Genomic DNA, 16,981 nt, shown 5'->3' with positions numbered 1-16,981 from the left:
CCGAATCCACTCTCACTCGCATCGTAATGTAATTCAGTTTCCAGCTCCGGAGAATAAATCGCCAAAATCGGCGGAGTGGCTAAGCACATTTTTAATTTCTCGAATATTTCATATGTCTGTCTATCGAAAGAGAAATCGGTTTTCTTCTTCATCAAATCGTAAAGAGGTTTAGTCAGGATGGGAAATTCAGGGATAAATTGCCGAAAGTAACTGAATAAATAAAGGAAACGGTATAACTCCTTCGCGTTTCTTGGTACTGGATATTCAGTAACGGACGCAATGTTAGTCTCGGTTGGTCGGATTCCGTCACGGCTTATATGATATCCTAAGTACTTTATTTCGGTAAACAGAAAATAACACTTGTCGAGGCGAAACCGAAGCATAAATTTGTTGGCAATCGTTAACACTTCGCCCAATATAACACAATGTTCGTTTATGGTGTCGGTAGCTATAAGTATGTCATTCAAGTATAATACAATTTTGTTTTCCTTTACTAACGAATTAAAAATTTTACTAATAAAGCGTTGGAACTCCCGTGAAGCGTTACTTAAGCCAAAAGGCATTCGAAGATATTCGTACTGGCCTAATGGTGTAATGAACGACGTGTACTTAATAGAGGATTCACTCATCTTCACAAGATGGAACTCTTCCTTCAGGTGAAGTGTCGTATAATATTTATTGTCCACTAATTTATTAAGCTGTTCGCCAGTCAACTGCGTAGGGGAATTATCATTAATCGTTATCTTATTTAACCTACGAAAATCAACAAATAAACTTATTTCATCTCGATTCTTCTTACGGACTATTACTATTGGGCTAGCATACGGGGAATTACTAGGCCTAATTATGTTTTGACTTTTTAATTCGTCCAAAATTACTTGCAGTTTTTGCTGATCAGATAACGCAAGTAGATCGGGAGGGAAACTAAAAGGTTCATTGTCCATTTTCAAACAGATTTTCATCTCGTGTTCCAGTTTCATTGTTTTTACTCCCCACATGAACAAATAATCATCCACAAAAATAGTTTCGACCATGTCTACTGATTCTATACTTAGTTTTGGATTTATTTGTAACTCATATTTTGGCCCTCTAGATATTTCTTTGTAGTCAATACGCATCATTTCTTCTACGGCAACGTCATAGTCGTATTTATTTGTCTCCAACGCCTCGGTTATGTTTAACACGGTCGGTTTTATTACGTGTGGAGTTGAAGCGATCTTTGCATTTTTCGGACAGTCTTTAAGTTGATGTTGCAACGCCCCACAACAAAAGCAAAATCCGCTTACTCTTCTCGGATTAGGACACTTATAGAAAACATGTCCTTCTTCACGGCAATTGTAGCATCTTACGGACTGTCGTGTTGTTGTAGGTTGGTTGATATCTTTATCATTGACTTCTGGTTTCGTATAAACCTTCTTCTGAGAACGGTCTCCCTCTTTTGCTTTCCAAGGTCGCAGTGTCATTTTTTCAAACTTTGCTAACAGATCGTACTTAGTGGCAAATCGCATCATGCGAGCTTTGTCCCGGAGCGAAGGATGAGGTATGCCTTCGATGATGTAGTCCAAAACTTCATCATCGGAGATAAGTATACGATTGCCTAGTGTTACCTTGTCATGGAAGTAATTACTGAAGGTCTCTCCAAATTTCCACGTCCTTGCCTCGAATTCTCGTCTTAATGTTAGTTTGGTTGGTCGACGGTCGAACATGAGCCTCATTCGTGACATTAGCTCCTCGAGGGTAATTGCGGGATTATCTGGTAGTAAGTTAAACCAAGACAGTGCACGGCCTCTCAGTTTACTGCTTAGTAGCATTTTCGACGTATTATAGTCAAGGTCATACGTCGATCTGACTAAAGCAAATTGTTGTTCCCATTTTGGGAAAGAGTCATCTTCACCGTTGAACTCGCCTAATAACTCTCCAATACCTTTCAGCTTCATATTAAGCATTCTATTATATCCTTCTTGGTTGCTTCCGGAACCGCACGAAGAGAAGGTATTTTCGCGCCTGACTAGCTCTAATTCGCGCGCAACCAATTCTCTTTCTCGTCTCACTAACTCCATTTCGCGCGACGCACTATTTTTCAAGCTGTTTCTTCTATTGGTAAATTGAGGAATTTTGAAGGTGTCATTGTACTGCTGCGAAGCTTTTGTTGCTTCAAAATTTACAGGACCTGATGCTATGTTGGGGTACCCTTTAACCTGCATTATATCCTCAGTATTAGTTTCATCCCACACATTAGAAACAGATATCGCCATTCGTTGGATAAGATCCGTTTCATCACCCGGGTCGGATAACTTCCGTGAACAAAACATTTGTCTCAACTGCAAAATAGTATATATATTCATTTAGAGATTTATCGAATATTTGTTTTGGTGCTGTGCACAGAAAAATATTATTATTTATGTTTAGTTTGAAATATACTAACCGGTCCCTGGTCTCTGGAATGCCCGTAACTGGCGTAATAGGACCCAAGCAATGATAGCCAAGCGAAACTGTGATGATATACAATTTCTCCACTATTTGAGTTTAACAATTTTTTTAGGGTTTCTACCGTTTGCCAAAATGCTTTCACTGTTAATTGAATCTTCTCGTGGGAGTGACAAGAGTTTGCGGTTACACTATAAACGTATTCTTCAAGTCTTGGAACCCACTTAGTACATCGCGAAATATTAAATTTTCAACAAAACTCCAAGGATTTCAATTTTGAAAAATACGTAGGATTGTTGTGCTACAGAGACACTTAGAAGCTAAAATGATTAAAAATAATATAAGACCAGCACTGAAAAACTTTTATTACTGCCCTCCTTGACGTTTCTTTGTCGACTGCTGCTCATTACCTAATATATTCCTACAGTTTAAATAGTAGTGCCCTCTTAAGCTATATGTTATATGGCGGGAAGTTTAAATATCTTCTACAAAATGCTAAATAAACTATCTAGGCGAAATTACGAACTTTATATCACTGCAAACATTAAGAATTATAGATACGGAAATCACATACATTTAATTAATGAAAATTTCAATTTGTTTGAAGTAACAAATTTCTCTTGTATTTTTAAAAAAGCTTATTTTTCTAGTATAAATGTTTCTTCTCATTGCATATAAATTATATTGAGTAAAAAAGTTGTTATTTTTAAAACTTGATACATAAATAGTACAAATTAAATTTTAATATATAACCCTCTAATTATTTATAAGAAGCAAATAGAATTTCAAAATAGAAATTAAGAAAATTAATACTCATTGCTCAAGAATGGTCTTATAAATATTATATCAGCTGTATACCATGCCTTCTATTTTCCATGACATATTTTATGTTGCATAATACTGAGTCAAGAATCACAAGTCATGAGTTCATTTTCTTCAAATCTGAAAAGCGCTTTGATGATTTTCATATAAGTTATATGAAATATTGATTATATATATATATATATATCAATCTGGAAATACAGTGGATCGAATCATGGTAACGAATAAAGGAATAATTGGGTAAGAGATTTATTTGCTGATTTGCTTTCTTTTTTAAAAATTACTGTGCATTCCACCCATTATTAGATATTTGAATTATTGTCAGAGATAAGAGTACAGACCGGTATATAGTAATGTTTGTGTAGTCCTGCTTTAATTGCTGGATTTATGCAATTTTTCTGCTACATATTATATGAAGAATTAATAAACAGTTTAAATTAGAAAAGTGTTGGACTTCCCAAGTACGATATAATTAGTAAGCAAAGGCCAACAAGAGAGATTTTTCTTTATGCTTCCTCAAATAAAATTTAGGAATATTTGTGCAAGTATGAAATAATTATCAGAGAAACTAAATACAGATACTATACTACAATCTTTTTATCTCTTATTAATTTTAAAACGATATTTTATTTTAAAGCTTATATATATTCTAACAAGTATATAATGATTAATTTTTAATTTATTATTTGTATTCCATTCTGTTCTTAATTAAATCAAGAGTATTTACAGTTACTTAATATGCCACCATATCTGAGAAGTATAATATCGGCAAGCGTGGATTGGCCCAACTTTTATAGGCATATATTATGCTTAATGTTTATATTATTCGTTTAATTAAATTGCTTTCTTCATCAATGAAAAGATAGTGTGCATCTATGGTCCTTCTAGTAGCAGATAATTTCCTAATACTTGTGTGTGTGGCTAGGCATGTGTAATACTCCATAGAGAGTACTCCAAAATCTGAATACTTAAGATAATTGCTCCGCTGAATCATTACCATCATTGCTAACTGAATGCATTCGGTCCTCCAGTAAATTATGGTTTTCTTCAGGCTCATTCATTACAATATTTTCAATACTAATATTTGCACTACGTTTAGTATTATTTGGAAAAGCATCATTACCTCGCATTAGTGTACAATTAAAACTTTTTGAATACCTTTAAAAAAGAAAACAATGATTAATTTCAATCAATGAAACTATCCTTAAATTATTATCATTTATAAATATTGTGTAATATATAAAATAGTTGTCTCATGAAAATTAAAAAAAGAGCCTGAAGGCTGAAAAGCTTATGTACCACAGTTTTGCTTACTTTCGATAAGAGTAGATTAAAATGCCAAATATAAAGACGAATGACAAAGGAAGAATGAGCCAAGCCACAGCGTTTACTTTTGGTACTTCAACTATAGTAATTATTTTGGTACTGGCGATTATAATTCGATCGTCTATCGACCCAAAATGACTGTGCACTGTTACAATTAAAGTGTATGAATGATGAGCTTGCAATGGACAGTTTATTGCATCATTGTAAGTTCTATTGTCCCCAACGATGAATACTTTGTTAGCAAATTTATAGCTCTGAAAAAAAAAATGAATAGAATTTCTTTTATATATTGTTTTGCTCGTAATAATAATATTTGCAGTATTTACTTACGATACCAGTAGCAGCGATCCAAACATATTCATGAGGCTCTACATTTGCTTCTTTCAACAATCTTTCATTCAAACTTTTATGCTGCTTACATGGATATCCACCTTTCACTATAATATTCATGATACTATGTTTCGTATTGTTTATTATACGTGGTACATGGAGATGTATTATTGATTCTGACATAATAACTTCTGCGTTCAGTGGAGTCTCAAATGCAAAGGATGCTGGCGTTTGAACGTCTATGTTCTTAATGTGCCCTACTTCATTGTAGATTGTTACTGCATGAATGCTAACAATATACTCGGATGATGGCAGCAATCGAATTTGGTGATCGTATTGGATTTTATATTCTGTAATTTCATGTGTAAAATAAGTACGTATTATTTCCCCAGTATTATCCAATAAATCCGAGTTCATAAATATAGCAATTATGGAAAATTCTTTAATACGGCCACCACTGATCGAAGGATGTATCCAAGTGATATTTAAAAGTCCTGCCTCAAGAGGTATTACTGTAAAATTCTGTGGTTCTGATGGAACTATAATGATAAAACCTCAAGTTACATTTATTTAAAATTCCTTGCTTTTGCTGTTAATTTCGTTATTGATCTAATTTAAAATTAGAATTACCAAATTCACAATTCTCTATAGAAACGGTCGATGCTGGGCCAGACTGCGAAATTCCTTTGTTAAATGCTTTTACCTAATGTGAAAAGAATAAGCAGGATTTTAATAGTCAATTATTTTACTAAGAGATTACAATGATCATTAAAATATCAAGCATCTTACAGAAAATTGGGGAAATAATGATGTTTGCTGTTTTACTGTAGCACAGTAGTAATTTTTCCAAGGTTTACAAGTTTCTTTCGAATAAATTCTGGTTAGTGGAGTTTTGTTTGAAATCGCGTAATATTTTATTTCTCCGTTTATTGGCTTTTTAGGCTCCTGCCATCTCAAAGTTATCATTCTTGTTACAGAGTCAAACTCCACTACTTCTAATGATCTTACAGCTGGAGGAGCTTTAAAATGATTAAAACATTATTAATAAATATGATAAACATATATCTACTATATTACATGAATGCTAATATTTACGCTTTGCTTCAGTCGTGAAAGAAAGTTCTGCGAATGCTGTTTCATTGTGTTTTTCGTGAAGATCTCGCAAAATGTATAATCTAGCTCTATACGTTTCAGCACCGTAAATTGTTTGATTATTAGTTCCAAGCTCAAATGTGCGATTTTTAATTTCTTGTATATCTTTGTAATTTTTCACATTTTCACTCAAACCGTTAATAATAAGTTTTGCGGCTGATATTCTGCCAGTCACATTTTGACAATTCTTTGGTAAATCCCATGATAGAATATTACCACGAATCTTGAAATTGCTGAATTTGGAAGTGGGAATAGCTGTTGGAAAATATAACAGTAAACTTATTTTTTAGTGATCCAAATTGCTTCTTTCAAATTTATAAATTGGTGGACAATTTTCTTTATGTTTACGGTTTACCGTACTTTTTTCAGAACTATCAAATTGAAAGGTTTCTTCCAAACCACATGCCACCGTACATGCCTTCACATTAACATTATATTTCGTGTAAGGATGTAAATTGAGTTTGATAAATGTAGAATTGGTCATGTAATTCATTGTAGGATAATCATTCATTGGTAAATTATTTTCACATCCCTTATAATGAATTAACTATAGGATGAAAAACAAAAATTAAAGCAATTAAGAGAAAGCCAAGATAAATCCGTTATTTTCTTACCTTAAGACTAATTTCGTATCTTACTATCACTCCATTAGGATTCAGTGGTTTTTGCCAATTCAATGTCAACTCATTCTCAGTAACATTTTCTTTGGAAAGATTATATACACCAGAGGGGGCTGTAAAAGTAAATTAAAATTTAGATGGATAGAGATTTTCATTGCAACGGTATGATGATAGTCTAATTTCTTAAACTATCTACATATTACCATTTTGTTGAAAACATGTAACAAATATATTTTAAGTTCATTCATCAATAACAATTAAGTCGGAATAGCATTAAAAGTTTAACTCAATAAAGAATAACATAATTCGTATAAAGAGAGGTAAAAATAACTGAATGAAATTGGAAGATAAAATGTTGTAAAATGGTGAGTACACTCACGTGCTTCTTTGGTACGAATTGTTTTTGAAACAATGTTTTTTTCATTAGTTCCGTTGATATCTATGGTATATAATGTATAAGGAAGCACTTTAATATAAAACGGGAATTTGTCCATTGATCCTAACATGGTGTTGTTCGTATCTAATTCCTTAATACGATATTTATACCAATTATCTGGACAGGGATAGACCTATGTTAAAAAAAAAGAATAAGAATTATACCACTGAAGATTTTAAAATATAGCAGTAATAAGAAATACTTGCGAGCGATTTGTTTGTTCGGCTAATCAATAAATGATCAATTCGAACATCGATTTCAAAATCAGTACTATCTGTAAGAAATTAAGAAATATATCTTGGTACTATATTAGATTTTTTATAAAAATTTTAAACACTATGATAAAACTTACGTGTACACGTTGTTACGATTCTTTTCAAATCACTATGCAATAATGTATCATTTTCACCAATATTTAAAGTACAATAAGTCCAATAAATTACGCCTGGCTCTAAATTATTAAATTCTCCTTCTAGCTTCATAGTATTCTTTGTAATAGAATCATATTTTGAATGCATAAAGCAAGTGGTAATATTTTCTGTCTGTGTATATTTTAATTTAATTTTAGTAAAATAATTAGTAATATGCAAATGAAAATATTAATATTACTGATCTTTGAACTTACTTTACAGATTATAAACATGTAATGTGTAGGAATTTCAATATATTCTGGTTTTACATTCAAGCTTAAGCGCACATATGTTTCATTCAAAAATTCGATTATGGGGGTAGAAGGACTCTTTATCTCTATATATAGTACGAAGTTTTTAATTATATAATTAACATTGAAAATGTATATAAATGGTCGCTTACCTGATTTACACAATGGCGGAACGTAATAAACTTCTGGTGATGTCAGGCATCCAGAGTCACAAGTGCCAGTGATAGAGTTATAATTATTTTCGTAACAAAATCCTATCTGTTCAGAGCAATGCATTCCATAATAAGGATACTCGCAACCTGTGCCAAAGATAATTAAAATACTCTAACTGGTTATAGTTTTGGATCATTTTTGAAGTATGCAAGCAATCTTTAATTATATACGGTTAAGAGCACTGCACTCCTCTCGGTAGCCCGGACAACTACAGAAATCTTTTGTACAGGTAATAAGTCCATTGCATAAATAACTTCCGAATTCGTTATAACAGTCCATCCCACATTCAGGTCCGATTTTTCCCAATGAACACGATGATAATTCTGGTATATAAATTGGTTCTGCACAAATAGAGTAATATACTATTTAATTGCACTTTTCATGTATTTTACTGCATTTAAAGCCAATTTATGTTTACCTTTGGAGAAAATTTGTGAGATAGAAATACTTTGAGTTTCTTTAATTGTTTCATAAGATAATTTCTGGCAAGTTAATTCATTATTATAGTGTAGACTTACAGGTGCTGCAACGTACCGAACAGTACCTAGAATTCAGTATAAATAATAATATATATAAAGTCATACAATAACATAAATCTAAATTTTGTCAAAATGTACCATATGGAGGACATTCACGAATTTCACCAATGGCCATGGCTTTAAAGTTCGGATAATGTTTATTGATTGAAATCTGCATTTGAACAGATTCATTTACATCTGTAATATTAAATCTTAGATTTTTCCATATCGGTATTAGATCAGAAACAGTATCCAAAGTCCAATCATTGGAAATATGTACAACTTTGCTGGAATTTGAAGTCTTCAAAACAACTTGTAGCTTGGATAATGATTGTAAACCTAACAAAACCTCAACGCAGAAGCTCGCAGTAGGTACATTGATGAATGGACTTGTTAATTCTGTACTTGGACTTGTAGTGTACAGATAATCGTCTAAGGGTATAAAATAATTTGATCAAAAATTTATTTCACATCTATAATTTCGACTAAGAGCTTACATATATGAAGCCGGATATAACTCGATGGCTTGCTAGCAACAAATAAATGCAAAGGATTTTTCATTTCATCATAGACTAGTGGAAAATCTGATGTTTCCCGTGATAAAATATTTGTCATCCCATCATAGAGAACTGCTACTATGGCCTCTTGTGTAATGGTCCATTCCAATATAAATGTTCTCCATTCAGATGGTGCTGTATTACCATCATTTATATATTTTTGCTGAACACAAATAAATTTTAAAATTTACAGCGATCATTTACGCTAAATTAACGAATGCTACCTAAGCTTTAGCAATAATTTTTATAGATATAACATATAAAAATAGTACACTTTTACTATTATTAGGTTATAAAGATTGATATCACAGAAAAAATAAAATTTTATTCAAATAAATATTTTTTTTTAAATAGCGTCAATTAAATAATCAGGTACATGATATTAGCAAAATTAAATTATTTAGTGTAATCAGTTGTATTATATTTAATAAATAAATTAAAGTATTTTTTACCACGAAAAGTTCGTAAGAATTACAGCGTAGTGTCAAATCAAAATTTGAAAAAGGTGATTGTTCTCCTTGGCATATGCGAAGTCCTGGTTTTGTCATTTTCCAGTTATCACAAATGATATGGTAACATAAATCAGGGTCATAATATGGGGTACTACAGAAAATAAAATCTACTGCATTGTGTGTTCGCAAAGAAACGGGAAGTAAGCCTTTTTCTGGTACTTCCTGTACATATCGACGCTCATACTTATCCAAAAACTCATATTGCTTGAAGGCTAAAAACAAAAATTCTTATAATGCTTTTATTTAGATAACCTAACTTTCTTACATTCCCATCGCTTGTCAAGAACTGGTCCCATAGGCGAATCCAGCGAATTGGTATAGCTCCATCCTGTCTTTTCCCATGAACTTATACAATTTGATGTTCTTTTAAAATCGCAATTAAAGCCGGTATATTGTGTTTCAGATGATGACATTGCTGCTAGATATATGATATCAATAAAAGCAAATTAATTAAATTTAATTTTATCCTTTCTTCGTTCATAGTGTAACAATTACAAATGATATTTATTGCGAGTTTATTAAAGAAATTTTGATTAAATTTTTTCTCTGCTTATTTAATTTTATAATAACACATTACTTAGACCATATTTTGATCAGTATACTAACCTGCAGTATTTATCGGTTGAAACTCAGAGTTCCAAATTAGAGCACTATTGTCGTCAAGAGAAACGCACATGGCATTTCTTTGATTTTTCATATATATCACAGCGAAGTCATACCCCAAAACTAAGAAGTGATTATTCAAAACTAAAATCGATAAAACGAAGTACCGGACTATCGCGTTGCGCATCATTGAAGGTATATTTTTATAACACATTTAGCTATAGAAAATATTTAATTATCACTTGTTATCATGCAGTCTCATTATTTCAACAATTATCGTCTTAATGCTTCAAAATTCATTTCAAAGGATTTATGTGAAAACTATTCGAAAATACATCCGAGCTAAAAGAAAATGTCTATAGATCTGAAAAGAGCGGCTGTAATGAACCGCCTTAATTAAAGAACCATTTCCTTTTCAGAGAGCTTGATAAGATTTAACATTATCGACATATGCTGGTGGATTGTTTATATCATTTCGGGAAATGAGTCAGAATAGTTGTATTGTATTTATTTTTATAGTTGATAGGAAGGGTTTCAGGCCAAATTATAAATTATATAATGAGTGAAGAACTTAGATGAAACTACAAACTTTACATCATGACAAATGTAAGAATTATGGATGAAAAAATCAAACACGTCGTTGCTGAAAATTTTAATTTATTAATAGTAAAAATTGACTTTTGTGTATTGAAACATTTTGACTGCGATTTTTCCAGCATATACATTATTTGGTCACGCAAATGTTTATATCTCATACAAAAAATTTCCTCTGTATTGAAACTTAATTAAAACTTAAATATGAACATAAAATTAATTTTTTTCTTCAAAAACATTAATTACATTTTTAAAATGATAATTAATAAGACTAGTAATAAAGTTTTCAAAACTCTACGATTTACAAAGTGGATTTACAAAATTTTGTTCAATAATTTTGGTATAAGATTAACTTAAAAAAATATATATCCTATACATAGTTTTCGGGTCATGCGAAGCTTTTCAGGGTGAAAAATGAGGTATCCATGAGTGTACTCTCCTGTGTCTACCCAGGTGGCATCTTGGGGCTAGTAGAGCCAAAAGAGCCAAACTCGCACCAAGTAAAGAGACACCACATAGTGCTCCAGCTGTTACGTCATGAAGAGGAGTGCCTGGCTTAGGAGACTTTGCAGCAAGAAGCAATAATCCTGCGCAACTAAGTGCAGCGAGTCCGGCCAATCCTAATCCGGTCCATGTTCTCCTGAGGCTCCTGCATGCACCAGCTAGCGCGCAGCAAGCGCCACATCCCACGGCACTGTCAAAATAATATCTGAAACAAAACAAAAAAATCAATATTCCAAGATATATCAAAAAGTTACTCTAATTTTTAAATCACGACAAATTTTACCTTCGTCCTTGCGACCAGGATAAGTACAGGGCCAATCCACACGTAAGAATACCTACAAGGATCAAAAGAAGTGGTGCATTTCTTCTCTCATTCTTCTCTAGGCCACTAGCCAGTGTAGTGTTTGCTTCACTATTGGGTGGCGATAATGGAGGCACCTAGAATTTATTTTTCAATAAGTTCTTTTAATCCACATTATTCTACTATATTCTCTTTTTTAATACGAAGTTGGATCAAATTTATCGTTACTCGAGCAGCAAAAGAATACCATTTAACTTCTATAAGCGAGTATCACTTAAATTAATTGATTTAAGAGTGTAATTAAGAATAGTGGACTCGTTTTAATACTTACCACAGCTGTCCTAGCTATAAAGGCACTTTCCACACTATGGAATCCTCTCTTTTGATCGGATGACACGATTTGGTACCTCGGGGAGCTTGATACCATCGGCAGAGACTCCGGACCATCCGTGTAGGCGTATCGTGGTGGTGGTTCATGAGCAAGGCTTACCAAGTCCATAGGAGCAGTACCAACGTATCTTAAACGGCCACAGTTACTCGCAGGACACAAATCCTGCTGTCGCGAGGATGTTTCCAAAAGTGGAAGGCAACGCCTGGCCGAAGGCTCCTTGTTCGGGGTAGACGTTTGGGGACCATTAGCCGGAAACGAACGACCCTGTGGTGTCCCTTGCGGCGAAAACCCGCTTGAACTCAATGCTCGACCTACAAATTATTTCATCAGACCACTTAAAAGCATTTAACTACAGTTTGGCTCTATCCATCCACTCATTTCCTCCTGCAATTTTACATTTCCCTCCTAAACCTTGTTTGGTATCTTTTAACATCACATGTGCGCGCAACAAATCGTCATTCTGCAAGGCTTTCATCTAAAAACTTTCCAACTGATTTTTATTGATAATAAATTATTCAAATGAAATAAAATTGTTCTATTATTATATAGTTTACAAGGTTATTTGAAGACTATTTTGATTTTTTAAAAGGGACACCCTATATATTTTAATTTATTCTTGCAGCTGTTTTCCGAAGGATTCCAGAACACTGTATTAATGTATTGTTTCAATCAAGTACTAACTATATATACTTGAATTTGAAATTCTACATGTATACATGAGTTTATATGCGTGAAGTGCATAGTGATCACGCACACTACATCGAAGATCTCACGCGTTTATAGAATTTCAATTTCGCAGCTAAATCTCTCGAAGGAAGTTATCATAGTTGTATTGGGCAAAGATCTTGAGATCAGCTATAAGGTTATATTAAAATATATAAAGTGATCCATTAAAAAAAAACCAAAGTTATCTTTAATAATCCTAACGATAAAAATGACAATAAAAGTTTACTATGTTAATATTTTCAAAACGAAGCTAAAAAATACGTGTCTTTCATATTTTTCATACTTTCTGAAAAAATCATTCGGAAAATTTACAAGAAAAAACCTTATCTATAAAATTGCTAAATATCTAAAAAAATTACTAACAATTTTACAAAGTAATCGATTCTTTAATAATTCAATTTTTTTATTACCAGGTGATCCACCAGGTGTGATGGCTCTTCTTTGTGGAGTTCCGGTTTGCGGAGTGCCGTATTGTCTTTTGGGCGATAGCGTTCGTTCTTCTGATCTGGATCTTGGTTTTCTAGGAGTGGTTAATATTTCATGAAGCTTTTGGGTAGCCAAATTGTTTCTCGGTGATACGGACAGTTCCTGACCGTTCCTGTCCGGAAGAGCAGGTGGGTCATCGTCTTGCTGTGGTACTCTGGTATAGCGACCTGAAATATAGGAAATATTTTGCTCAAATGATAACGTTTGATAAGTTCCGGAGTAAATTTCTGTGGTTCGATGAGTACCTTGGGGTGTATTAATTTGTCTTCTCACAGGTGAGGCTCGTTTGGATCTATTCCAGGTAATTTCGTCGTCGTGAAAATCTTCCTCGTCACCCGGTATAACTCCGTATCTTCCATTATTGTTTCGACTGGTTTGCATCTGCATGCGAGCGTCGTCTTGGTTGGCCAGCGGGGTGGAACGTAGCTGCACCTGCTGCTGGGGTACGTAATCGTATCTAAAAGAATTTATAATTATACTGCTGCTCCTCAACCATCGTTTACTCTATTTTTCAGTGTTCCCAGCACGATATAAATTAATGAATAAAGTATGAAATATAACAAAGTACCTTGAAGAATTGCTCCTCTGTAATTGTGTAGTGCGTTCATCCTGTATATATTCGTATCTGGAGGTTTGATTGTAGAGAGCCCGTTGTTCCTCCACAGGTAAACTTGCGTATCGTCTGTGAATTGGTTGTTTTGGTTCCTCGAGATAACAGTAACGGTCGTTACCTTCGGTTTGGCCTTGAAACGCTGGATTCGTTTGGCCACCATGCAGCTGCATCTGTATTGGTGGGGGTGGGGGTGGTAAATCATCGTTTCCCTGAAACTGCGGAGGGGGTGGAAGATCACTGGCAGTTTGATCATCTGGAATATACTCTGATTGTCTGCAGAACGAGGGGTTGGTGTAACAATGCACCGGCGTTGGTCCTGTTTGTGCCATCGTGGAATTTGTTCAATTTACTCTAGGAAAGATTTTATATTCGCTGTTATACACTATTTATCACTAATAAAACGTTTTACACTTAAATTGTCGCAAAAACACTTAAACTATCATATATAATTAGATTTTTAGACACAGTCTAATGAGAGTAACCAGTTTAGTTTCTTAAGCACTACATTATATTCAAACTTTTCATTAATAGTCACTTAGATTCAGCGAAGCTAGACTTTATTAATCACTATTAATAATACGTTACTAACGTGAGTAGGCGGTTTCCAGGTTTCTAACGCGAAGCTGACGGTTTTCACTAACGGTGCAACCGTCTTTTTCGTATTAGCGCATTTACGGAGGCACATTTTTTACTTTTGAACCCAGAATACTCACTTTTATTATCACGATGTCACTTTAAATTAACTTGAAGCTGCTCTTACTCAAATTAAGTCGTTTCAAACGGTGTGCACACGTGTAATTGTTACACTATTATGTTACACTAGTATTTCAAAAATTGTTTAAAACAAATAAACTGATAACAGATAAGGAAATAATGAAAACGTAAAACTAAAAGGGTTTGTAGAAAATTTGGAGAGGATTTTCCCATGCGTTGATCTGGTTTTTAGCCTGAATGCATATACAGATGTATGCACGACCGTTGCTTCGAAGGAACTGGCAGTGGCCGGCCGTTCCGACGTTCCCTTCGGGCAGATGGGTGAAAAGGCAAAGGGCTTTCGCTGGTGTGTTGTTAAACTGTCGAGGGTACCGAGGGGTTGAGTTTGACGTGCGCAGGGCTCACGTAATACGGGCCCGGTGTCTCTGCACGGGGTGGGGCCCCCAAAATCTACACTTTCCTCGTCCCAACCTCCTATACCCCCCGGCCCTTTACAACTTTCCCGCCACCGACCAATCATTGCCGAAAGGTATTTAAACTTTAAATCCCTCCTTGAAAATGTTCAGATGCCCTCTGAAAAAATCATACTTTAATTTTTTATTCATCGACGTTATCCAACATGATTCTAAACCTTGAATTGTGGAATGATAATTTTTTTTAGGATCAAAAATAAAAATTTTTTCAGACTGCGAAAATTTATAATAAAAAATTAAATTTGGTGTTTGATATTATTTAGTAGGAAGCGTTTGAATTTTTGAGAAATTTAGTGCAATTTTTTATTATGGTTAGGGAGTGCGAATGGAAGGAGTTTGATGGAATTCGGAAGAGAGAGGAACTTGTGTGTAGGGTAGTGTAGTGGATTTTGTGGACAGCTGCCGTAACCGTTGAGACGCGTGCCCCAGTCGTAACAGCTGCTCCAATACGCGTGTACTCGCTCCGATTACAAACAGCAATTTCTCTCTCCCTCACACTCTCTTCAGATCTCTCCATCCTCAGATATGCAACGGGTCTTCTAACTCTCCCTCTTTATCGAACTTATGCTTCTAATGTATAAAGCGTGCACACTCATCGACTCGTGCAGTTGTGGTCTCAGCTAGTAGAGTATAACGGCCAAAAAGTCATTTTTCGAAAGAAAGGATCCAAAACCTATGTGCAGCTATTTTAAACTCGTCACATGTCCAGATATTCCGCTTCCGCCTTACGGACAAACTTAAAAATGAAATTATCTTCGTGTTCTCCATAAATAGAAAACCTAAGTAGACACAAGTTTCCGGGACATGATGTAATTATTCAATTTAAGCGAAGAAGTAAATTCAATGTTTCAAAATGTCATTTATTATTTCTTAATAATTTCAAGTCGAAAATCTCAATTGTCAGATAAGTAATCGAGTTTAATCATTTGTGAACAAACTTTCAAACGAAACCGATCGTTTAAACTTTTCTGCTCCAAATTCAATTAATTTGCAGAATATGGTTTTCCTCGCTAACGGAGCATCATCAAAATTTGTATATTTTCTAACCACAAGATGGTTTGATAGAAGCGTTACTAGAAAGTATCAGGATATTGGATTCTGATTGATTTGTTCATGAATTGGCAAGAGTTGATTGCTAGCGGTTGAGAGAGATCGATCTTTCTGATCGATAGATCAGAAAGTGAGTTATATTTTCTGCTCGACTGACCCGTCATCGTTGAATCAATCTTTATCCGTGCATTTGATTGGGACCAAGAAATTTCTCCTTCCTTTCTCATTTACATATAATGGATGTTTTCAAGAGTGCAACTTCAGGTCAAGCGAAAATGCTTTTTTTTAGACCTCAGGGAAAATATGTGAAAATTATAGTCAATTATGTTTTTGAGTCCACAATTTGTATATACAGCGGATAATGATTTTGTTAAAAATATAAGATAATCAATGAGGAAAATATGTAAAAGTTATTGTATATTATTTTATCAAATCCACAATTTGTATAACAAATAATGGTTTCGTTATAAATCAAGATATTCAATAGGGAATTAGGGAGTGATGTTGGGAAGTTGCATTGACACGTGCAGGACATTTATAGCCACGCGTCGGTAAGCGTGTCCCATAAACTATACAATACCAATGCTAACGAATAATATGCAATCCTATTGAACCGCAGCTCCACCACGTGGTTCGTGAAATGAAAAACTCCTCTCCCCGAATTTTTTTATTTTCATCCAAGCCTCTCTCAAAATTGACCTGGTCGAAATTTATACCCCTGTGAATGAGATACTCCAAAGTGACATTGTAATCACACTATAACTTTACTACTACCACTATACTAATAATAATAATACAAATCGTGCATAATAGTCAGCAATGCAGAATGTCTATACGAGATGACCTTCGTGCATGCGTTATAATTTGAAACTTTCATTCGAAGCATAATTTGCGTATGAATACGATTGACATACACAAGCTGCGATCTAGATCGGAATATGCAAAATAACAT

The 16,981-nt window shown here is 34.0% G+C and overlaps 2 protein-coding genes across 2 annotated transcripts; both read right to left on the bottom strand.

The window, feature by feature from the left end:
• Positions 1 to 3,260: 3,260 nt before the first annotated feature.
• LOC136780471 (uncharacterized) lies at positions 3,261 to 10,377 on the bottom strand. Its single transcript, XM_066738844.1, has 20 exons — positions 10,181 to 10,377; positions 9,840 to 9,992; positions 9,515 to 9,786; positions 9,003 to 9,225; positions 8,605 to 8,937; positions 8,406 to 8,531; positions 8,158 to 8,328; positions 7,927 to 8,073; positions 7,739 to 7,860; positions 7,466 to 7,655; positions 7,365 to 7,387; positions 7,057 to 7,246; positions 6,672 to 6,790; positions 6,418 to 6,604; positions 6,001 to 6,312; positions 5,695 to 5,924; positions 5,536 to 5,608; positions 4,906 to 5,444; positions 4,564 to 4,829; positions 3,261 to 4,407 (listed from the first exon to the last, which is right to left on the bottom strand). Exons 1-20 carry the CDS (start codon positions 10,365 to 10,367, stop codon positions 4,218 to 4,220), a joined length of 4,053 nt encoding a protein of 1,350 aa, XP_066594941.1. The 5' UTR covers positions 10,368 to 10,377; the 3' UTR covers positions 3,261 to 4,217.
• Positions 10,378 to 11,173: 796 nt separating this feature from the next.
• Positions 11,174 to 14,121, bottom strand: spdo (sanpodo). Its single transcript, XM_066739010.1, has 6 exons — positions 13,748 to 14,121; positions 13,425 to 13,636; positions 13,104 to 13,346; positions 11,908 to 12,278; positions 11,559 to 11,713; positions 11,174 to 11,480 (listed from the first exon to the last, which is right to left on the bottom strand). The coding sequence occupies exons 1-6, from the start codon at positions 14,119 to 14,121 to the stop codon at positions 11,174 to 11,176; spliced, it is 1,662 nt and encodes a 553-aa protein (XP_066595107.1).
• Positions 14,122 to 16,981: the final 2,860 nt, after the last annotated feature.

This window comes from Prorops nasuta, unplaced genomic scaffold (genome assembly GCF_024137725.1).
Source record: "Prorops nasuta isolate Cenicafe-Biocafe unplaced genomic scaffold, Cenicafe_Pnas_1.2 PNAS00019, whole genome shotgun sequence".
In the NCBI taxonomy this organism is placed as follows: domain Eukaryota; kingdom Metazoa; phylum Arthropoda; class Insecta; order Hymenoptera; family Bethylidae; genus Prorops; species Prorops nasuta.
This window is presented reverse-complemented; position numbering and strand designations above follow the sequence as displayed.